This window comes from Panicum virgatum, chromosome 9K, assembly GCF_016808335.1.
Source record: "Panicum virgatum strain AP13 chromosome 9K, P.virgatum_v5, whole genome shotgun sequence".
Classification (NCBI taxonomy): domain Eukaryota; kingdom Viridiplantae; phylum Streptophyta; class Magnoliopsida; order Poales; family Poaceae; genus Panicum; species Panicum virgatum.
This window is the reverse complement of record NC_053144.1, coordinates 68,487,912-68,510,793: the sequence shown is the minus strand read 5'-3', so window position 1 is coordinate 68,510,793 and position 22,882 is coordinate 68,487,912. Positions and strand designations below refer to the sequence as shown.

The following is a 22,882-nucleotide window of genomic DNA, read 5'->3' as shown; positions in this document are numbered from 1 at the left end:
ACACGGCCTCAGCTGAAACCGATGAAAAATGGTGGAAATTAAACGCACGTCCCGATCGCACCGCGTCCGTAACACATTTACTCCGATCCACCCCCCGCCCGCCCTCAACCTCTCAAGCATGGCGGAGCTGTAGCACGCACGTTCTTCGCCGTCCTCAGTCCTCACCCGTCGCCAAGATGCCCCGTCGGTAGAAGAAAGCCACACCACGCCGCCATAGCTGCTAGCTTAGCTAGGGTTTCGTTTCTCTCTCGCTCACACATGAACACTTGAACAGACGCAGGCAGACTGGCAGACAATGTTGTTGTTGGCTTGCTGGCGGCCTGGGCACCTCTTCCGATCCTTTGCGGCGGTCGAGAGCTAGCAGGCTAGCAGCAGCCAGCAGCTGTGTGGGGGAGGGCTAGAGGAGGGAGAGGGAGGGGTCCGATCGGGCAAGAAAGCTGGGCGTGGCCCGGGGAATCTCATTTATGTGGTTGCACCTACATATACATCCATGTACTACTCCACGATGATGTTGGAGAATGGAGATGGAGAAGACAGACAGGGCCTGGTTTCCATTAATGCCGCAGCCAGTCTTACTCATTTGGTAGCCGGAGGGACTTGAATGCCCACCCACACAAGATCGATCGAGCTGCATAAGTTGGAGCCCCTCCTCCATTCTCCAGCCGCCCCAGCCCCCATCCGTCCTCCCTCTCTCCCTTCTCCTCTTCTTCCAACTCCATCTCTCTTCTCTTCTCTTCTCTCCAGCTACTCTTCGCTGTTCATCTTATCTGCATGGCCATGGCGAATTGGCATGTGCCTGCTCCTACTTTCCATCACCAATCGATCTGCAGGGGCCTGCAAAAGGAAAGGAGGTGATGAAATAGTAGCTATGATGTTGGCTCGGCTCACTCAGATGACCACGCGGGATGCCATGCCCGCGATATGGTGTTTCTGATTGAGCCGTGGCAATATCTTAGTACTCTTTCATACGAGATTCGGTCGCACTCCCTACGCTGTCTTGTTCACTTGGGATCTTGTATGATGTTAAGGTAAGAGCGGCTATATATGGGCAGACTGTATTATATACTCCATACTCCTGATGATATGTGAGCATTCTGCATTCATATGCTAGCGCTTATGCCTGCGTTTCGTTCCGGAGCAGTTTTTACCTGGCCTAGTGTCTGCATAAATCCGCTGCTGCGACGTAGTAGTGTAGATGATTTTACTTGTTCAGGCTTCAGAGTTCAGACTTCCAATCATGCGCGCGTGCATATTTAATTCTTGGTGCTTGAAACGCACATACAAATCACGTTGACAAGCATAGATTTTGCACAATCCTGCTGTGCAAAAACCTTCAACTACAATGTTTTACAGGTGATGCATGAGAGCGAGGTTGTCGACCACTGGAGTAGAAACGGGTAGTAGTAGTGCAGCCTGTAAAAGACAGTATAGTAGCTACGGCGAAGCCAAGCCTCCAGGGCACCATACACTGCTTGGCCTGAAAATTCTTCTTGGATCGATCTTGAATTTCTGTTGGAGGCCTGGAACATATGAATCCATGCATATGCAACAGTCAGTTTCTCATACACTTTTTTTTTGAGGGGTGTTCCTCATACACTTGAATGTATGCGCCTTTACTTATTGATCATGTCTTATGTATATATCTCCATAGTATATATAGGATCGGAAAAGTTCACTCGTGTAAGCCCGGCCTCCATTTTATGTAAGGGCATGCACCGGTGCCAGGACAATTTAATGACTTGATTTGATTAATCTGATACTCGGCTGCTATCTAACCTGCAAATGAGTTACACTACATATATAAGCTAATTAGTAAGAAAAAAATCTGAAGTATGGCTCTTACAAATATATATATGCACATCCCAACTCCCAGTTTTCAAAACTACACTCGTCTGAATTCAACAAATTTTAACGATTATGTATGTAACCACTCTAACGTACCTTTTCTTCTAATACAAGTACACAAAAAAATAAACAAATTCAAGTGGTCACGAGACATACGCATGCTGCTGGTCTCGGAGTGTACTGTACCGGTATCTCTGTGTATTAATGATCCAGCGCGAGCAGCTTCTCTCCTCCCCCTCTGCCTCTTTCTCAATCATGTCTTCGTGCTGTAGGCTAGCTCTCTGATCCATTTTGAAATTAAAGGTATGCATGCATCGCAGCACACAGGAAGCTGGAGAGACCTGCCACTACAGTGGATCACCACGAGGTCCGGCTTGCTCTAACGTTCTTATGCTCAGAACATGGATACGGATGACACAGTGTTGTCTTTGCTGTTTGCATTGCTACCCCCAGAAATTGCAGGTCTCCTATGTGTGATTTGTTTTACTTTCATTTGAACCTATACAAGTACAAATCTCCTGATTTTTACTTTTTTTGTATTATATGAAACTTTGTTTGATACACGGAAGAAGAATGTAATTAGATTGATAGAATTTTTTTTTAAGATTGCTATGCATGTGAGACTAATTGGTCAATTTGTTATCTCGTTTTTTTTTTGCCATAGGTTATTGCTGCAATTACTGTTAGCGGGTTGAATAACTTGTGTAGTGGAACAACTGTATAGCATTAGCATATAAGGGTGTGTTTTTATTTTATCCGTGCATGAGATTTTAAAACGTGTGTCGCAGGCTAATCACTCTTTTGACCATGGGGGTCACGCTGTAACCACTACCGGATGTTGGACCCGAGTTTTTTTTCCTACTCTCTGCCCCTATCGACGCACTCCTCCCTCCCTTCCATTTTCTCTCTCCCCCACGGCTCTGGTCTGCTCCCTTCTGGTGCTCCCCACTCCCCTGCGCCCTCCTGCTCGCGGCGTGCGGAGGCCGGCCGGCGCGTGGGGCGGCGGCGGCCCGGCAGAGGGGAGCGCGACGGCGACCGCCTCACGGGGCACGCGGCGGCGGCCAGCTCGGGCGAGGGCTACGCGCGGCGCCGTGCTGCCTTGCGGCTCTCCCCTCGCTCCGTTCCTCCCCACTCTCTCTCTCTCTATCGCTCCCTCTCTCTCCTGCGCCGGTCGGATCGGCGTAATCTTCGGGATTATGTTTTGCAATTAAATAATATGGATTGCAAACAATAAATTCGTGAGATTTAAATAATTACAGGAATTTAAAATGCATAAAATAATAACATGTAATGAAAGTTAATATAGTGGACTTCAGACCACTATTGAATATTATAGCAGGCTTTGGGCTGCTATTATGCACAAATCAAGAGTCTTTGTGTATCTAATCGAAAAAGGGCTTAAAAGGCTTCAGGCCTTTTATTTTTGAGCCGGTGGACAGAGGTCACGAGCTGCTGCAGTCTGGTCAGCAAATATTAATGAGGCTGAGCCTCCCACCGATCTTATCCTCTCGGAAGGCCACACCGCCACTTTTTCCATTCTCTCTCCCTTATCTCCTCATGTCCACACGGAGGAAATAGAGAGGAGGCGGTTCCACCTCTGACCAGGCCGCGTGGGGGGGTCGCGCCCGCGCTGGGCTGGGGGAAGCGCTCCGAGCCGGGGGCCCACAGCCGCGCCGGCGGCCGCGCCCGTGCCCGCGCTGGGCTAGTAACCGGGGCTGCGCCTATGGGGGGCGGCTGGCGGCCGGGATCTGAGCGGGCGGTGAGGCCGAGGCCCCGAGCAACTCACCTGCAGATGGGTGGGGGGTGCGGCTCCGGCGCCCGGATCTGGCAGGCGGACGGCGGGGTTGCAGCCGGGGGGGCGGAGCTCGGGCTGGCAGCGGGCGGCGGCGGCCGGCTCGTGGGGGCGCTCCCCACTCCCCTGCGCCCTCCTAGCGGCGGAGCCGAGGACGGCCGGCGGCGTGCGAGGCCGGTAGCGGAGGGGCGCGGCGGCGAGCAGCAGGCGGCGACGGGACTCCTGCGCGAGGACCGGGCCTCCCGCCGGCGGGAGGTGCGGCGGCACAGCGGCGCATGCTGGCCGTTCGAGGGTCCGATCGGACCGTCGATTTTTTTCTAGTGATGTGGCGCGATGAGAGGCCGGGGAATGACACCGGAATCGTGTTTTAGAGATATATAGTAAAATAATACTCCAAATCTGATAAGACCAATATAGATTGTCTTAAATTGTACAAATAAAAAGATAGCGCTGATCATACTACTCCATAGTGAACCACATGTGATGAGCCAGCAAATACCACTTGGTTTCCCGTTTGAGAGAATGGAGAGCATCTGCAAAATTAAAGAGTGCGGTTGCATTACTTGGGTGACTCTCAGGATAATTTGGTAGTTCGAATAATCCAAATACTACATTATACATTCATCTGATCAGGCTGTGAGTGAGAGGACATTTCAAATGTTCTTGCTTACGCATGCAGTACTCCCATGGTTACATATAGTCAAAAGAGTTGTTGACTGATGAAAGTAATTCATCATGCATGTATAGCTCCCAACCATCTCTGATAGATTATGTCACTGTATTTGGTAGTACTAATATTTCCCAGGGTATATGTATGCATGAGCCGCGGTGTCCATATACTTCTACTACTACTGTAAATCAAAAGGGCGAGATCCCCGTGGGTAGGTAGTTGGGACTTGCAAAGGAGTAACTAGGGGAAGTAATGAGACGAGCGTAAATGAGATGGCAGGGAAAAGCATCAAAGGGGACAGCAGGTAGAGAAAGAATATGGGGCATGCTCACTTTGGTCAGGCAGGCAGCGCCAGCATTTACACTAGTATCACTGCTAGCTAGATCAGCCGGAGGATGAGGGAGATGCACGGCCGGAGTGCCGGACCTGGCCGGAGGAGGCCCTGCCGACTGCCGTGGCCTGGCCTCCATAGCGTCAGACAAAGATTCCCTCATTCACTTCTCCAACCCCCGCTCCGGGCCGCCACGGGCCGCCACGGCAAGGGGGCTCCCGTCCGGTACCCACGCCGATTCATCAATGCCTGGGCAGAGACAAGCGCCACTCCGCCACATGCCCACATGGATGCATGGAGTCTGGTCCGCCCTGGTCTGCCGTCTGCTCACCTTGCTGTGACTTGATTTGCCGCCCATTTCACCTTTCTCTATAGAAAATGTAGCGGTCATGACATGTCTTTATTTATTTTTTTAAAAAAAAGAAAAGAAAAACCTTTGGACTGACTACCATTTTCCTGGGACTTAAATGGGCTGGTTTGAGCTGATTACCATTTTCCTGGACCATGCTTCGATTATTTACTGGAGCTGCAACTGCAGTTCTGCTCTCTGGGAATGTTTGACGTGCAATGCAGGCCATTCAAGGCGGCCCAGAAAATGACCATGAAGAAAGCAAGGGCTAGACAGGATCGTTGGGGGTACGGCAGTAGATCCTGGGCTGGGGGCATTGGTTGCTCATCAGAAGGTGTGTACAAATGGAATTTAGTTGATGCATGTAATTGCCCATAAAGCCTGCTGAGATGGGCAACCAACCCCAGGGACCAAAGAAACTGTCCAGGCACTCTTTAAGACAACAGAACTGGCATGGGTTTTCTGGGAGAAGTTCAGATCTGAAAGTCTGGTAGCAAAATTAGTTGCATCGAGCATATGGACATGAGTGCATAAAATCCTCATCCTTGTACTTTTGTGATCAAGGTTTGCAAACGTATCAGCAATTGATAAGTTGGTGGAATAACAAAAACAAATATGTATGTTACGGACAGTGTCAGTCTAACAGGCTTTGTTTCCGGGAGAATATTACCATCTCGGTACTGGGTAACCAAACTTACTACATAGGTGCATAAAAAATATGAATGGTTAGAGTATGCAAACATCTATCATCATACAAAATTTGTGGTTGAACAAAAAACTTGTGTAAAAAAAACCAAAAAAAGAAAAATCAACACTTGAATAGTTGCGGGTTCAACTATTCCAGGTGGCAACTGCAAGTGCCAAAATCAACAAGAAAAACATAGACAATACCAATCGAGAAAAAAATAAACAAAGAATGCCAACCACAGAAACAATGTATCCAATATTTAATAACGGAATTTCCCAATCCATCACAGCAAACTATATGGGAAAAAGGGTAGGTACAACTCATGTTTATTTGCATATACTACCCCGTACAACTATTGAATAAATGTGAAAAAGGTCTCCACCTAAGGGCCTGTTTGGGACAGTGCAATCATGGCCCATTGCACGTTGGTAGGGCGGAAATCTAGTCAAATTCCTGGCCCGCCCCCACGTTGACTGGGCCGGGATCAGGCTGTCCCAAACACGCGTCCCATGGACCAAAAGAAGACAGATGCGAATCTGATAAAAGTTTTTGGCATTCATTACATATATTTTGTCATAGCTCAGTGGCTCACCCCCAATTATAGTAGAGCTCTGACCTAAGGAAAGGTTTGGTCATCAACAATCTCATGGGCTCAATCTCAACTGTAACCTGATCTACTCATTGCTTTCAGTGTTTTTTTTTTCTTTGAAAACTAGGCCAGGAGCACTGCCATGTCATTGCTTTCAGTTCTGAAGGTAAACTACTTCCTGCAACCAATTGGTCCAGTCAGGCCAACAAAAAGAAAACAAAAAAGGAAAATAAATGAATCAAAAACATCTAGTTGGCCTGTACCTACCTCAAACTCAAAGCAATACCGTACACTGAAAAGTGGCACCCAGCAAGCCAATCTCGGCCATAAACCTCATTGACTCCAACTGGTCACACACCCTCCAGGTAAACCGAAGCATGCTGTTTTTGTCCTCGGAAGCTTTTAAGTAGTTTGATAAGCTCATATGTCCGCACATGGTGGCCTAGACGGAGGCACAACTCCAAAGGGGTCAATCCATCCTGAAAGGAATTCACCAACAAAATTATTCCCCATTTAGCAGAGCACTTGTTTCAGAAGAATATAGGAAACATTAGACTGCCATAATGCATCGTAACTACCATGGAAAAATACAATGAAAAAATTGGGGTGACAACGTGATGTTATTTCAGAATTCAGCGAATGCGATTCACAAACAATTCAGTTCAGCCTCCATAAATGTGTTCATACTAAATCAATTGAGAACTGTTGAATATTCACTTTACTTACTTTGGTTTTCAGAGTTCTATCGGCCCCCTTTATTAGCAGTAGCTTCACAATGTCAGTCCTCTGTGTTTGTACAGCAAGATGCAAAGGTGTCCATCCATACTGCAAGTGGTGAAGCCACGCAGTTAGTCCAACTAACAGAAGAGAAAATAAAGCAAGATATTTCAAGAACTTAGCATACATCGTCTGGATGGTTGATGTCAACATTGTACAGCAAAAGAGTCTTTATGGTCTGACTGCATGCAGTTTGGACAGCATAATGCATTAGGGTTGCACCATCCTGTGTCACCAAAATTGTGAAGTTGGTGGGATTAAATCAGCACAAGTGACAAGAAACATAAAACACATGGAAAATAAATCTCATCTATAATATTGCATCAGACCAGAGGGAATCAAGGAGCATGCCAGTTCATCATCACAGCAATGATGATTAAATAAGGCAAATGCAATAAACTTTGGCATACAGAAATAGAAAAGGCAAATACTCAAAGAGCCAACTTTCAGATCGAGGCACCAAGGGACCTAAAGTAATGAAGACAGGTCCAAATAACGCTGCTTGCAAATAGGTTCTACATAAACAGTTTACAAGCATGTTAGACAAGGTCTGCACTCACTTTATCTTGGATGAATGGATTTGCTGAGTTCCTTAAAAGATAGTTGATAATAGCAGCCTTCTTTGAAAGAATTGCTTTGTGAATTGCTGGCAAACCATCCTAAGGGAACCAGAAAAAGGTGAAATCAACGGTAATGACCTAAAAAACAAAGAAGTCACACAAAGCAAAAGGTTAAACAGTAACAATTACCTTATCAAGCGCATTTATGTCCACATTATGTTTTAAAAGACTTTCCAACAGATAGAAATCCCCAGATGCAGCAAGGGTGTGAAGTGGAAGCCATTTACTCTACAAGGAATAGATAAAAGATCGCATTACACAAGAAAGTAAACTTGAAATGACAAAAATCATCATAAACCAGGCTAAGAGGCAGAAGATCCGCACATCTTAAGAAGTGAGTATAAAAATAAAAATCTCCATGGTTCTCATGACTCAGAAAGTAGCCGCTACTACACATTACTATTGACTCAACAAAAACTGATCTGTTATGAATAGGGATTGCTTACAGAAGCAGCGGCTTCCAGATCAGGCACTCGCTTGTTCAGAAGAACCTTCTCCTCATTCGAGAATAGCTTCTGACGGTCTGAAGTATAAAAGAAGTAATTGTTATGCATAATAATTAATAAACAAAAGAATGACATATAAGAAATTAATGAAAGTTGTATCGAAATGAACTTCTACTTCATCCAACTGGCCAAACAGCAGGTGATGTATTCTTTCAGAAAAGCGGCATTGTCTAACAATCAGCCATCCTAGTATAGCTAGAGAAACTAACATGTCTACTGAGGCAATATAATTTGCAACGCACTATTGATAATATCTGTTTGGGCATAGATTGCTGTAAGGTATGAGTGTGAAGAATTGTCCAAAGCCATTTGCAGTAATATAAGAACCTGGCAACAGCAGTAAAAGCACACGTATTCTACATTGCATCACCACTGAAGGAGCTATTGCATTGCCATTTGATGTAAGCTCATGAACTGCCATGATTCTATCTGTTGCGGTGTTATTGGTGGATGCAGTGAGTTTTTATATTTGAATGATCGATTTAAACTACTCTTTATTGTAAAATCCAAAGGAAAAAAAAGGGCTGATCGGTGCAGCATTTCAATATCGTAAAACATGTCATCAGAACTCACTTTTGGGGCCTTTGCTGTCTTCCATCTCGCCCTGAACATACTCCCGACTGCTAAAAAACTCGGAAATGTCCTCAAGGCTGCCAACATCCATCCCCATCCTCGGGTTCTTCGGGGCCACACGCGTCCCCGGCTCCGGCGGCGGAGGCTCCTCCACCTTCTCTGCCGGCGGAAGAGTCCTCTCCAGTGGCCCCCAGTATACATTTGCAACGTGCTCACTCTCCCCTTGCAGCGTCCCCTTGCGGTACGCGCGGAATTCGTCAGGGGCGGCAACGGCCGGGGGCGCCCGCCGCTCGAGGCGACTCCCGAATCGCAGCCCATGAGATATGCGGCGCTTCTCCTTCTTCGTCAGGTTGATCTCCTCCGCGGCATCCCTCCACCTCTCCGGCACCAGGCTCGAACCGTAGCTGGCCTCCGCCCTCCGGCCGCATCGGGAGGCGCTCGGAGGCGGCGGGGACGAGGGGAGGTCGAGGTCCGGTTCCTCGAAGGCCTCGTCGTCAAACACGAGGCAGTCCCCGATGACGACATCCTCGTCGTCGTCGACGGCAGCGACCGCGAAGGCAGAGGAGAAGGCTGGTCGGGGCGATAGGGATATGACGATGGATTTTGGGAGTTGATGGCGGGGGCGAGGCGAGGAGGTGGCGAAAGGGTTTAGGGTTTGGATCGGGGACGGGAAGGGGAGGAGGAGGCGGTGGTGGTGGTGGGATATGGCGGCCGGCGTCATGGCGTCGACCCCTCTCCGTGCGGTGAGGCCGTCCCGCGTCGGAAGCGGAGAGGATTGGCCGGTGAACCCGACCGTTTATGCCTGGGCCGGATCGGACCAAGCCAGCCGGTCGAATGCTTGGTTCTATCTGGGCTAGGAATTAGCCAATTGGGCCTCCAACTAATAAAGTATGATAGGATTAAATTGTTATACTTTTTAATCGAGCATTACTTTCATTGTCCTCTTTTTTTTTACTCATTTTGCTGCCATGGCGTGTTTCATTTCTAAGCGTTTGATTCTAGTTTGCAAAGTACAGCTACAAGTTACTAAATTTTTTAACAATCTTCCAAGAATCGAGCGTAATTGTCATGTACACCTAGCAAGATAGGAATTGCGTCAGAAGCGAAAAATCATCAAGCTTTCTTGGTTGATACACATCAATATTTTCTACACATGCTAAGCAAAAAAGTTAATCTATTTGAGTATAATGAAGTTATATTTATTTAAGAAGGACACAGCATTTTGAGAGTACATAGACCCAGATGACAACTGAAGTCAAGTTTAAGGATCCAGATATGTATTTTGAAAGCATATATAAGGACTTACTCCCTCCATATAGTAAATAGATGACGTCTAGGACAGCGACACGGTCTTCAAAGCATAACTTTGACCGCTTATTTTTATAAAAATATTTGTTGAAAAGTGATATATGTATATTTTTATGAAAGTGTTTCTTAAGACAAATCTATTCATATAATTTTCACTTTTTCAAACTCAATAACTTAAAAGTTATTCATGATTTATATTCCCAATGTTTGACTCAAATCTTGTCCAAAACGACATCTAAATCCTATATGGAGGGAGTATTAGATGGCACATGAAACCAAGTTTAAGGGTCCAAATATATAATTTAAGAGCAAAGTTCCTCATACAAATAAGTTTAAGGAGATCATGCACTTTAATCTTTTACAATATGTATGCTCCTTCGGTTGAAAATCATAGACAGGTTTAACTATTGCAATCGGGAAGCAGAAAAGAGAATGTACGTACCCAAGTTGGTTACGAGGCACATATGCATATATATTCAGAGTTTAAAATGAATTTTCATCATAGAGCCATATCCGTACGATTTGTGTGTATTCAGACATCGATTTGTTCTTTGTCACGCATCCATGTACGATTTTGGATCTCTACTGTTTACATGGACCATAAAATAACGAATCACTATCATTCCATGTACTAGTGTACGTGCTAAAATGCATATAGCTAGAGACTACTGCGCTTACATACTTTGCATGTCGTCATTGAACTATCAGGGAACAGGATCGCCATATAAACAGGCCAAGTTCTTCCTTGTTCTCTACCCAATATGCTATGTACTTAGCAGCGCCTGCATACGGTTGCTGACTCGCGATTAAGCACCAAGCTAGCAAAGGGAATAAAACCACATAACACTACTGTTTCCTCATATGAGCATATGGTAGCTCCATGACAAATCTAAGAACTGTATGAACCGTTTCCTGGAAGGAAAAGAACAAAAGTCCACAGCTAAACTTACATAAGAAACAATCCAGGTTCTTGGCATTTAACCCAAACCATGTCGCGTGATACATGGTATCAATAATCCCACATACAAGCAGGAGTACTGCATACAAGCCATGATCCAAAATTATACAAACCACAAGAAATGATCAACTTACAATACCTGAGCAAATCTTTAATTTGCTGGGATTCAGATGGCTCATACTAGCTACACTCATAGATGAACACTACTATATATATAGCTCTATATTAATTCATGGAGCAAAGCCACGGGACGGAAGGCATCAAGAACAAGAACGACCAATAATCGACCGGATTTATATTCAATTCCATGCGTTGGATGAAACTTCGACCTGCTAGAGACATCTCCCTCCATACCCGGCACTCCTAAACAATGCCTGCTTTATCTCGTCGGTGCTTATCACTTGCCGCTTCCCGTCCTCCTACCATAAATTGACAACAAATACTTGTAAAACATACAGGTAGAGCTGGATTAATGAGGCCGATGAACGATTGCATATGGAACAGTATTTCAGATCAAACAATGCAAAACCCCTTGATTATTATTACTTACTTGTAAGCAAGAGGCCTGCATGCCAAAGTCGCTGAAGCAGCTCACCACGCACTGCTCGATCTCCAGCCCCAGCACCTCCAGCGCGTTCACCGTGGACAGCAGCACCCCGGGGTTTGTGGGGCAGCAGATCTCGATCTTCGTGCTCCCGTTGTCCCGCTTCTCGACGTCGAACTGTGACGACCCGGCCGGCCACATGGATCAAAAAAAAAAATCACATCAGCTGTTTGTTTGTGTGTGTGTGTGTGTCTGTGAGAGAGAGAGAGAGAGAGAGAGAGAGAGAGAGAGCGAGCACAATCGATATTGCTGTGCTCTACAGTCGAGCTAGATACATGCATAGTGATCGGGACTCGAGAGTGTAGTGTATGCATGTGAATATGAGAGGCGTGCATACCTTGGTGGAGTTCCTCACCATCATCTCATTGTTACTGTTGGACGAATAATCTTTCAAGGTATTCAGAAGGTTCAGGTCCTCCGGCGAGGCGCCGATCTCCTCCTCAAGGGCTTTGATCCGCTCTGTCAGCTCCTTCACATAGTCAATGGTGTCCCCAAGAATGGATGTCCTGTCCATCTGATGACCAGCCGCGACACCAGCATATATACGATCGATCGGTTTTAGTCGTCGCTAGTCATCACATACATACATGCATAATGAAACCTTAACTACAAATTAAAGCTAGCTAGTCGATCAATCGATAGCCCGGATGCTTTGTTTATTACCTTGCTGATCTTTGGAACAATGGAGCGGAGCATGGAGAGTCGGTCGTTGAGCCGCTTCCTCCGGCGCCTCTCAGCCATGAGATTCTTTGACGGCGCGCCGTGGAGCTTGGTCTTGTGGTGGGGGCCGCCGACACCCCTGATGGGCGCCATCTCCGAGCTCTCGCCGGCGCCTCCTCCGAACACGAACGTCGGGGAGCTGCCCCCGCCTCCGTAGCACTGCCCCTTATCACCGCTCGGCTCCTCGTCCACCATGGCGTCGTGAAGGGGAGCGTCGAGCGTCTGGCCGGGCGCTGCCTCCCCCGGGGCGGCGACGCCGGAGCTCCTGTAAGGGTTGCACACCTCGCTCAGGCAGTCGAAGTTGAACTCCTCGTGCGGGGGCGCCGCGGGCGGCATGGGCACCAGCTCCTGGAACGGCGGCAGGTCCATGCCGCCGCCGCTTCTCGCGTCGGCGCCGTAGAAGAGGAGGTCGCTCATCATGACGCCGCCGGGGTAGCCCTGCCACGGCGCCGCCTCCCCCCGCAGCGACATGAGCTCGTCCAAGAACGTCTCCTCGTCGAGCTCCATGCCCGGCCGAGCTCTCCTCCTCGCTCCTCTCTCACTCTCACGGATACTAGATGCTACCCCGCACAAACCCTCACGCTTAGCTTATAACAAAGTGATGAACGCGGCCGTCGGCTGGTAGCACCACCACATGCCCAACTTGCAGCGTGTGGGGTTGAGCACGGAAGCAACCTGGGAATTAATCCCCGGCGGGGCCGGCCGGTGCGTGTCCTTCGCAACCTGAGCGACAATTATTCCTTGGCAATGACCACCGGCCGTCTGGTGCTCTCGCGGGCGCGTTGGTTCAGGCGGCGTATCGCGCTCGGCATGGGCATCGCCACAAACCCGGACACCCGTCGGTCACTCTGCAAGTAGCAAAGCATGGGCGCCTAAGAATGGACTGGGAATCTGCGCATTAGTTTAATCCGATCCCCTCGGCAACATTCGGTTTGAATTATCGGCCGGGGCACGTCGTTTTCGCCTGAAATCTGCAATCTCGCGGCGGAGCGGGCTTCCCTTTTTAAATCCCCCTCGTCGCTGGCGGCGTTCGACCGACCGAGGTCTGGAAGCAAATGGAATTTTTAGCCCTACTAGTTAATCGGGTTGTCATCAGGCTGGTAGGCCCGGCGGAGACTTACTGTCACGGCGCAGCGGCGAGGCGACGAGCGTCAAAAAAGGGCCGGGCTAGCTAGGCGCCGTTGTTTAATTTAATGCCAGATTCCATGGCCGTTTTGACGAGTTGGTACGGCCGCCGGATGGGGTGGCGCACGGCCGCTGCACGGCCCACCGTGAGCTCACACGCCTCGGGTCAGGTGGCGACGTCGCGTGCGCGCGCCAGGCATGTGCATGTCCCCCCGTTTCGTCCTCGAGCTCGAGCTCGATCGGGGGATGATGGATGGATGGATGGTGGCCGGAGCGGAGCGCCGAGCAGACGCCGCCGCCCGCGTCGCTGTCGCCGAGTCAGATCGGATCGGCTGTCGACGGCTGTGCTGGCTGCTGGATGACAGAGCTGGCGGTTGGCTAGGGCGTACACGGATGCGCGAGCAATCATGCCACGGCGCCTGCTGATCGCCATCGTCAGTTGCGTGCTTAGCCGAGCCGATGGTTCCACCGCGCGTGTACTAGGTAGGATTCATGCATTGCGCGTCCCGGCCGGGTATCGTTCGTTATCCGGGTCCGGGGTGATTGGTACGTCTGCGCCTGTATTGGATTCGTACGTGTTGGTGCTGCCAACACGTCGTAGCCAGTTGGAGCGTAGTAGTACGAAAGCAAATCTAGCAGTGATACGGGGGCCGTCACACAGTCCACGCGATGGAGACGCAGGGAATTTCAATCGGGTTCTTTCCCCTTGTCATACACCACACGCAATACGTGCGCGGTATTTTCAACGAGAGCATCTCTCTCTCTCTCTCTACCTGAGCATCCATCGAGAGCTCCATAGACTGATCGGCGACGGACGATAGGTGTGGCCGGCCAACGTCCGGCGGTCCGTGCGGACTCACAAGTCCATGCCACGCCATACCGGCAGCAGGCAGCCGATGCCCCTGCCCTGCCATCCCCGCCGGTACCCCGTCCGTGCCACGCCATACCGGCAGCAGGCAGCCCAGCAGCGACCGGCTGACAAGGCGCGCGCGGGAACAAAGCGAGGGGGCCGCGCGGCGCAAGCGGGCGGTTCACGGGGGCGCGGCCGGCATCCGCGGGCGCGCGCGCGAACAGTTGTGAGGTGACAGGGCCTGCGGGGCCGCCCCGCAAACGAGGGAGGGACGCCGACGACGCTACGACGGAGCCGGCCGGCCGGCGCGCGGCGGATCCCTCCTATCCCCCTCTCGCTAGCTAGCTAGCTAGCGGCGGCCGGCCCGCTGGATCGACGGCTCTCTCGCTCGTGAGGGCACGGTGCCGCCCCGCAAACAGCGGCGGTGTCCGCGCGTGGACGCACCCACCCGCCCGCGGCCGCTACGGCCACGACGCGGGGTGTGGTGTGGGTCGGCGTGCGCCGCTGGCGTATGCGAGGGGGTACGGTCTTCTCTTTTCCACGCCCCTCCTCAGTCCTCCCCTTGTGTCAGCATCGTTTCACCGTAATCTCAAAAAAAAAAAGCATCGTTTCACCGTGGGCATGGGCGGTTGACTGATCATCGATGCCCCCGGGCACGCACGCACGACCCGTTCCGCTCCACCACCGCGTGTGTTCACGTGATGAGCGACCTGTCTCTGGCGCCATGGGTATTGGGGGGTAGCGCCGGCCGGCCGGGCGGCCACCGGATCGAACCAACGGCGAGCCGGCCGGCGTGGGGGCTCTGCGGTCTGCGCGGCGAGCGTCACCACCTCACCAGCGAGACAGTGCTAGCGAATGTGCTGGGTCTGCGTGTCCATTCGGGTGGCGTGTGGTGGATGAGCCAGCAGCCAGCCAGGGTTCATGAGCTCTGGACACCATATGCATGCCCAGCGCAGGGGGCGCAGCTGATGAACCCGGCCTCTGATAGAGAACAGATGTCTGGGTTTGCTCTGTTCCCATAATTGACTGCCGCTCTACCAATCACCACCCGCCGGGGCATCGTGGTTACGCTAAGGCCAAACACACACGACAAATTTTCATTTTTTGATTAAAAAAGTAGCCGATCATCAAGTACACTCTGGTAATGAAAGCTCAAATCGGTCATCGATCCTAGATAGTTCATATATGCATATGGACCTGTTCTCACAGTATCCTAGATAGTGCTGCCAAGGAGAGGCAATGTTGTCATCACACAGCGTCGTCGTCCATCATCGCTGTTGCATGACCCACCATGGCTTTTCAGCGACGCCGTCGCCTGCCCCTGTGCTGGGCTCAAATGCTGAATGGGTTCCAAGACACTCCATAGTCATACAGAGGCGCTCATGGCTGCCCGCTATCTACGCTAAGAGTGATCTGGAGCCCTGTTATTAAAACGACGTTTTCACGACGTGAAAACGACGTTTTCACGACGTGAAAACGACGTTTTCACGAGAAAACGTCCTTGTGAAACAACGTCCGTTTAAACGTTAAAACGTCTATCGTTTCGTTAAAATCTACCCTCTATTCGTTTCGTCGTTTTATCGTTTTAATAAGCTTGATCTGGAGCTCTAACCTAAGACGGGGAGGGGTGAATTAGGTACTAATAAAAAAATTTGACCTATGGCTCTAACTAGTTTGCACAAAATTTAAACTAATTCAAACTATCTAGATGTGCAACTAGGTTGTTCTAGTGTGAAACCCATATCCCAAAAGAGTTATGCACCCTATAGCATTTCCTAACAAAAAATTATTCTATGAAAGTAAAGGCACAAATGTTGCAAGTATTAAATGCGGAATCTTAAAGAGCGGGATAGGAGATAGCAAACTCTTGACGCGGGTGTTTATCCCGTGGTTCGGTTAGCCACAAAGGCACACCTACATCCACATTGTTGTAGCACTCACTAAGAGTATTGCTACTCGGCCACCAAGTCTTTTCCGTGAACACAATCATGGTCACCTTGGCCCCGGGTTCCACTAAGGAGCTTTTCCACAAAGGATGGGGGTCTCCACGTCCCCCGCACAAAGATGTCGTCGCCGCTCCACACCAAGTCGGAGGGTCGATGACGTTGTCGGCGAGCTTCGCAGCTCTAAAGAGGCCGGCGCACCAAGCTTTTGTTTGGTTCACTAGAGAACCACAGCACAAAGGTTCAATACCTTGCAATCTCACTCACTAAGAGTTATTCTAGCACTCACACTTTATAAGCTAGTGCTAAAAGCTAAGGATATGATCTTGATGCTCTTGTATGGCTTGGAGATGATCTTGGGTGTGTGTGGGATGTTCAGCAACTCCAGCAAACTTCAAATGGCCGGGGTGAGGCGTATATATAGGCCACCAAGTCTTGTAGCCGTTGCTCCAGCGGTCAGCAGAAAATCTGCGTATCATCGGATGAACCGATGCCTCTGGCTGGGGTAGCGTCGGTTCATCCGGTCACTCATAATCCGAAGTAGCCATTGAACTCCTAACAGCTGACGTCATTACACCGATGGTATGCACCGATGTTTCACCGATTCAACCGGTGCTGAAGACTTGGCTCTTGCGCGACTTGTATCGTCTCTGGAACACAGTACGCCCAATGCACCGATGCCCCTTTTTGAACCATCGGTTCATCCGGTGCCTATAAGATGACTTGGCTTCGATTCCCTTCTGCACCAAAATACCATGCGTCGGTTCTTCCGGTGCTACCGACCGAAGAGCTTCGGGCCTAACTTTGCCTATCTTCTCTTTGTCATCACTTGAACCTAAAAGCCGGAGAATGATTATCTTAATAATCATATTAGTCCAAGTATTGTGTATGTCATCGATCGCCAAAACAATATATTGAAATATGACATGAGAGGCCATTTTCGCTACATACGCCTCCGAGTCCGAGGTAGCTAGGAACCCTACCAGGATACCGACATCGGAACAACTCAAAAGCCATCCTAGTCGTAGCTAGTCTCAAAGAGATACAAGTGGATTCTGCGAAGCCTTCAGCAGCCAACTCATTGCCTGCACAAGAATTCAACCTCGAACTGTCCTACTAGTATATAAGAATCTACTCCAGCTAGCCAGATATTCCTTTTTCCTTTTGTATTGAAGGGAATTTTGGTCCTGCAAAAGAATCCAAATTGCTCAGTACTATAATGGACTTAAAAACACACTTCACCAAACACAGCATATGCTATCTCAAAAGAAAAGAGCGGAAACCAGCACATAATGCACGCTACTTACGCCACCTAGGCTGTGGCTGAGCAGCCAAGAGAATGACGGGTCATGTGGGAAACATGGTACATACAGTTTGAAAACAAAAATAGTAAAAAGAAAGGACACGCTAGAGCTGGTATGCTGGACTAAGAAGCAAAATAACATGCTAAAGCCGCCATCTTGGGGTTTCACATGTTAAGAGGACATAATAAACAGAGTTTATATTAGCACACGTTGCATGTTCTAAAAAAAAGGAATCATCATGCACAAGGAATTACCGCCAAACACATGAAAACACGAACACAAGTAGCGGACACATTACAATTTGAGAGGGTAGTTCAAATTTACAATGACACACCTCATCAAAGCACTTCATCATTACCAGAGTCCAGAAATTACAGTAGGAAGGAGGATAAATGAAAGCATGGTATATATCACAATTTAAGAGGATAGACTCCATAGTTTGAACTTACAATGACACGATAAAAAAAACAATCAAACAATACTATCTGTGTTATTTGGAAACGAGAACAATAATCGCAGAAATCTGTCATCAAAGGACAGAGCTAACCAGTATATATATATATATTAAAAAAACAACTTGTTACTGTGAATTTCAGGTCAAGCTGATCTGGTAGTGATGTCAGGTGGCTTTTGGAAGTCTGCAGGTCCATGATTTAGACATGTTTGCGTTCAAAAAATGATTTAGACACATGTAACTCTATTTGACAAACTAATCCTGCAGAAATTACAGGCTATGAATTCTGAGCACAAAAGAAGGTGAAGGTGAAGGTCAAATATCCGTACCTTCCAGGATTTATCGTTATCAAGAACGTTTTTTGTGACCATGATAAAGGAGATCGGGAATCAGGATGACCGCAACCTATAATTCTATAAGGGGACTGAACTCAATCTAGGTTTTGATCATTTATAATCCAAATTAATAGAAAGACTCAATTACCAGGTAACAAGAAGTCCAGACCCCATGCTTTAATAATACTCGAAGCCTAAAGCAGGCCAAAAAGGTTTTCTAGACTTTGGTAGAAAAATCCCAGGTGTTCGCCATGCATTTGAAACATCTGGGGCCTAGATGAATTTTGGCCAGGTTAGTGTTTGGTGCAAACCAAACACGCATGTGGCATCTAACAGATGAAGAAGTTTGTGAAGCGAAGGGGGCGGAGCCTATGAAACTTCAACTGATAAATGATACGATGCTTCAGAGGCTGAGCACAATTTCATCTGATATGACAGACTACAACTCATGATGGGAGGAATAATAAAAAAGAGATGCAGGAGAAAGGAAGCAGCATGTGGTCCTACGCACCTACTCCATAGCTTGTCCATACAGCCATACAAAACCTTACCTCAAAAGAAAAAATAGATTGTCTCAATCAAGAAAGAAACGCATACAGTTAAAGCTAGATTTAAAACCCCAGAAAATCAAACGGGTGTTATTACTTGTCAACTGATGAAGAATTTGAATATACTTGGCCAAGTGTTGTGTATGAGCCTTCTGCTTGTGTACGTGTTACACTAACATCTTTGCTGATTCGCAGGTCCATCATACAGAAAGTGTGTTAAGAACTTATGTGTTTGTCGTGTACTGAAAATCAGCCATTTTCTTTGAGCTTGTAGATAGTAGTGTGATACAACTAAGCGACCTAAACCCTCAAGGTCAGCAGTGATCATTATTTTCCAACTTGAGTTGGATCAGTATTATCGCTTATTTTTCAAATAAATTTATGATTTGCACACAAGAAAATGCCATACCCTTCGCCCATGATGTAATCATTTGACCAGAATATCAGACGATTTGGACCAGCCATCAAATTGCAGAGAAAACGCTGTACACCCTTGTACACTGAAGAACACGAAATAAAATAGCAATCTATTGACTAAGGCATGCACTTTCTTTTAATCTCTTAAACCAGCCAGATAAAATTACTTGCACAATTCACAATTCGCATAGTAATAAGTAAGACATAAAAGCTAAATCGTGCCCAGGTCTCTAATGTGAGAGCGTATGACAGGACAGCTAACGAGTCGACAGGTAGGTAATGAAACTCGAACGAACACATTATTATTTTGCAATATTGCCATCAACATCAAGAAAGTAAGGACGAACTAGGGTTTTACCCCCCAAATAGCCGGGACAGCCTGCGCGTGGGGCGTGGGCACAGTGGTTACCTCGTGCAAAGAATTATGGACTTGTTGAAGCGGAGGCCTCGAGCCACGCTGCCACGGCGGACGACCGGAGAAGAAATTGGCTGTGGCCGTTGGCGATGGCGGCGGCAGGCTGCGCGTGCCTACAGAGATGGGCAACTGGCCACGAGCTGCTGCTGTGTGGTGGTACAGCGCCTTTTTTATTTTTATATTTTTCGAAAATATTTTTTACAAAAATATATTTTCAATATCACATTTTACAGTTTTGTACCCCTACCGCACAGCAGCGGGGCGGCAGGGGGCCTGCCGCCCAGCAGCGGGGCGGCAGGGACTTATATGTAAATTTAAAAAAAATTTATTTGCGCAGATGAGCAGCGGGGCGGCAGGGACTTATATGTAAATTTAAAAAAAATTATTTGCGCAGATGCCCTTGGTGGGAGCCTGCCGCCCCCCTGGCGGGCGGCAGGCTCCCTGTTGTGAACGACACCATTAGATGTGTTTTAGATATGGATACAAATAAAAACCATTAGTAAAGAACATGCATATGAAAAGTATAAGCTAGCAATTCACACTCATACACAAATGAGAACGAAATAGGTGATGTATGAGAACGAAATAAGTATAACATGATGACATGTCCATAACAAAAATACAGAAACAGCTAGACGCACATCCTAACCACCCCGGCCATGTCGACCTCTTTTACGCTGAGCGTGGACGTGGTCTGTAGAGTAGGTGTGTCGCTCTGGAGGCCCTACATCTCTACTTGGACGTCCGGTGGGCACAGGTGTCTGGAAGGTAATATCGGCCTGCGGGTTAGGTGTAGAAAATAACCGACTCCAATCTTCGAAGTTCGCCTCAAAGGTATCCTGTGTGGGCCCTATACAGTAGCAATTAAGATATCTTAATATCGTCTTATAAGTCATATATTTTGGTATATATTCATCATACATACCTGGTGGTGGTGGATACGAGGAGTGACCCATATCAGGAAGCTGGTGGTGCGATCCTGTAAACCGTTCAAATTATTTAAAATATTCATAGAGATAAGAAGCACGTGATAAATTCGGGCTACAGATTAGGTATTTACCTTGCGTTCCTTCTGCTGTCGCCGTAGGGTAATACGAAAAAGGTCCAGCATCATACCCCTGTTGTGATCCTATATGTAAATACAAAAGGAATTAGACTTCATACCACAATTAATTGAAATTAAGATATTAACTATATGTTTACCGAAAGGTCGTGGTGGTGCCTGTGTTGGTTGAAATGACATCCCTGCAGCTGGTGCCATGGTACTAAACTGAGTCCCTCCGTGAGGTTGGTAAGGTGGGTGTGCATCACCTGTATGGACTGGGAATTAATTGTTGGCTTCAAAGTAGGAAGTTAGTAAGTATCCTCACGTACCTGGATAATGCTGCTGAGACCAATAAGGTGCTTGGGAAGACTGCTGCTGTGTGGGACCACAAGGAAACGAGGTCGAGGCTTGAGACGAACCGTACGAGTCATCGTACGATGTCCGGCTACCAAAGGATTCAAGCATGGAATGGGCTCTTTGTGAAACTCGGGTCCAGGCTGACTCTTGCTCATTCCTATCCATCATAGATCCCCCTCGAATCCTCATCAAATTCGCCCTGGCATCTAAGTCCATCAACCTGCACATTTCAAACTGCAAGCAAGAAAAAAAAATGCATTAACAATGTAATCCAAAGTATTTGAAAAGCGATGATAATTTTGACTCACCGCCCCAGCTAATGCTTCATCCCTATATCGTGCGTATCCATCCTGTGCTGTCGCAACATGCGGCTGTGGTTGCATGTCAACATATATCAAGCGGCAACGAGTCTGAGGCTGGTACCAGCTCAGGTACGCCCTGTACGAAGCCTCCGTGTGTGCAGGGGTCGCAAGCGCCACGTTCTCCTCTGCCTGGTCCCAGCCGTCGACCCAAGGCTGCACCCTTGTCACCCACATGTTGGAGAAGGGTTGCCCAGTCCTCGATAAACTAAATATTGAAATCAATTTAGTCAAATATGATTAGTTAACTCTACAATGCATAGTCACTGAAATAGTATATGAATTGTTACCTGTGGTCATGGCGTTCGACCCGATCCAATGCGGACGGCACAGGATACAACTGCCTTTGACCGAACTGTCTCCTGACTCTGTCCGGGCAGTGAGCCTCAATGTAAACGTCGTACACCAACGCTGTAGTTGTCATCCATAAGGCCTGGTCCTGAAAGCAAACCGAAGATATCCCGATCGGTGCACGAGTGTTTATAGCCAACTCGGAGTAGGGCTCCCACACGACGTCTTCAGGTGTCAACCGATCAAAATCAGCAACAAAATCAGGATAGGCCCGGCGAGACTGTACGTGGGCCCACCTCTTCTGCACAAAATTAATAATAATATGTACAAATAAGAAATACAAAGAAGGTAAAACAAAGCAACAGAATTGCCAACAGAATAGTACGAGTAGCAGTTATTTCCGTACCTGACGAGCGTACCGGAGAGTCCCCATGGTGGGCCTATCGTCCTCGGTGTCACCGTACATATCCAGCTCATACGGTGAGTGGTCGACAATCGGGCGACCAATTGCTATCCTCTCGTACGACCAAAGCTGTAGCAGAATTGGACATCCTGTAAGAATTGCATTGTGCTTATTTTGCACCGATGCCTTGCAGAGGCCACGGTACGTGGTTGCAAGTACCGCTGCACCCCAACTGTATTGAGGCATTTCCTCCACAGCTGCCTCTGTGATCTCCAGTGCGTAAGGCACAAGCACCCTATCCACATAGGCCCCGTGTGAGTTGTTGAACATTATGTATCCAAACAACCACAACAGGTATGCCTCAAGGGATCGAGTGACGCTATCATCATCAGCATCATGTGCCAAATTGTCGGGCTGCATAGAAAAGATGAACATTTATGAGTACGAGATCAATTATAAAATAAAACCATAACTGCACTAGTAAAAAGCATAACTCTAACATTAATCGTTCCATAACAATGTATGTACCTAGAACTGGAGGATCCATGCCTTGGCAGGGCCTGTTGCTTTTGGGTGCTCTTCTACATCAATCGCGATATCAATATTTGCAAAACGCTCTTCTAGATCGTCCAACCACGTAGGCGGGACGACACGAGGCCCTACGGCATCCCCACTGATAGGAAGACCCAGCAGCATCGCAACGTCC

General features: G+C 48.1%; 2 protein-coding genes and 1 long non-coding RNA gene across 3 annotated transcripts; 1 reads left to right on the top strand and 2 right to left on the bottom strand.

The window, feature by feature from the left end:
* Window positions 1-504: 504 nt before the first annotated feature.
* Window positions 505-2,602, top strand: LOC120647392. Its single transcript, XR_005664773.1, has 2 exons — window positions 505-1,028; window positions 1,354-2,602. It is a non-coding gene; the product is annotated as an uncharacterized LOC120647392 (long non-coding RNA).
* A 3,585-nt stretch (window positions 2,603-6,187) lies between these two features.
* On the bottom strand, window positions 6,188-9,554 carry LOC120647391 (ankyrin repeat domain-containing protein, chloroplastic-like). The gene is made up of 8 exons (XM_039924169.1): window positions 8,741-9,554; window positions 8,108-8,184; window positions 7,791-7,889; window positions 7,602-7,700; window positions 7,169-7,267; window positions 6,991-7,089; window positions 6,532-6,743; window positions 6,188-6,442 (listed from the first exon to the last, which is right to left on the bottom strand). Exons 1-7 carry the CDS (start codon window positions 9,459-9,461, stop codon window positions 6,615-6,617), a joined length of 1,323 nt encoding a protein of 440 aa, XP_039780103.1. The 5' UTR covers window positions 9,462-9,554; the 3' UTR covers window positions 6,188-6,442; window positions 6,532-6,614.
* A 1,438-nt stretch (window positions 9,555-10,992) lies between these two features.
* LOC120647390 (transcription factor BHLH3-like) lies at window positions 10,993-13,031 on the bottom strand. Its single transcript, XM_039924168.1, has 4 exons — window positions 12,274-13,031; window positions 11,948-12,124; window positions 11,557-11,727; window positions 10,993-11,425 (listed from the first exon to the last, which is right to left on the bottom strand). Exons 1-4 carry the CDS (start codon window positions 12,835-12,837, stop codon window positions 11,339-11,341), a joined length of 999 nt encoding a protein of 332 aa, XP_039780102.1. The 5' UTR covers window positions 12,838-13,031; the 3' UTR covers window positions 10,993-11,338.
* Between the last annotated feature and the right edge of the window lie 9,851 nt (window positions 13,032-22,882).

Coding starts and splice junctions, on each gene's coding strand:
- LOC120647390 (XM_039924168.1), bottom strand. CDS start 12,837: ATGGAGCTCGACGAGGAGACGTTCTTGGACGAGCTCATGTCGCTGCGG. Junction 12,125..12,273: donor TTGTTCCAAAGATCAGCAAG/GTAATAAACAAA, acceptor GCTGGTCATCAG/ATGGACAGGACATCCATTCT. Junction 11,426..11,556: donor TGCAGGCCTCTTGCTTACAA/GTAAGTAATAAT, acceptor AATTTATGGTAG/GAGGACGGGAAGCGGCAAGT.
- LOC120647391 (XM_039924169.1), bottom strand. CDS start 9,461: ATGACGCCGGCCGCCATATCCCACCACCACCACCGCCTCCTCCTCCCC. Junction 8,185..8,740: donor AGACAGCAAAGGCCCCAAAA/GTGAGTTCTGAT, acceptor TTTATACTTCAG/ACCGTCAGAAGCTATTCTCG. Junction 7,701..7,790: donor ACATAAATGCGCTTGATAAG/GTAATTGTTACT, acceptor TGGTTCCCTTAG/GATGGTTTGCCAGCAATTCA.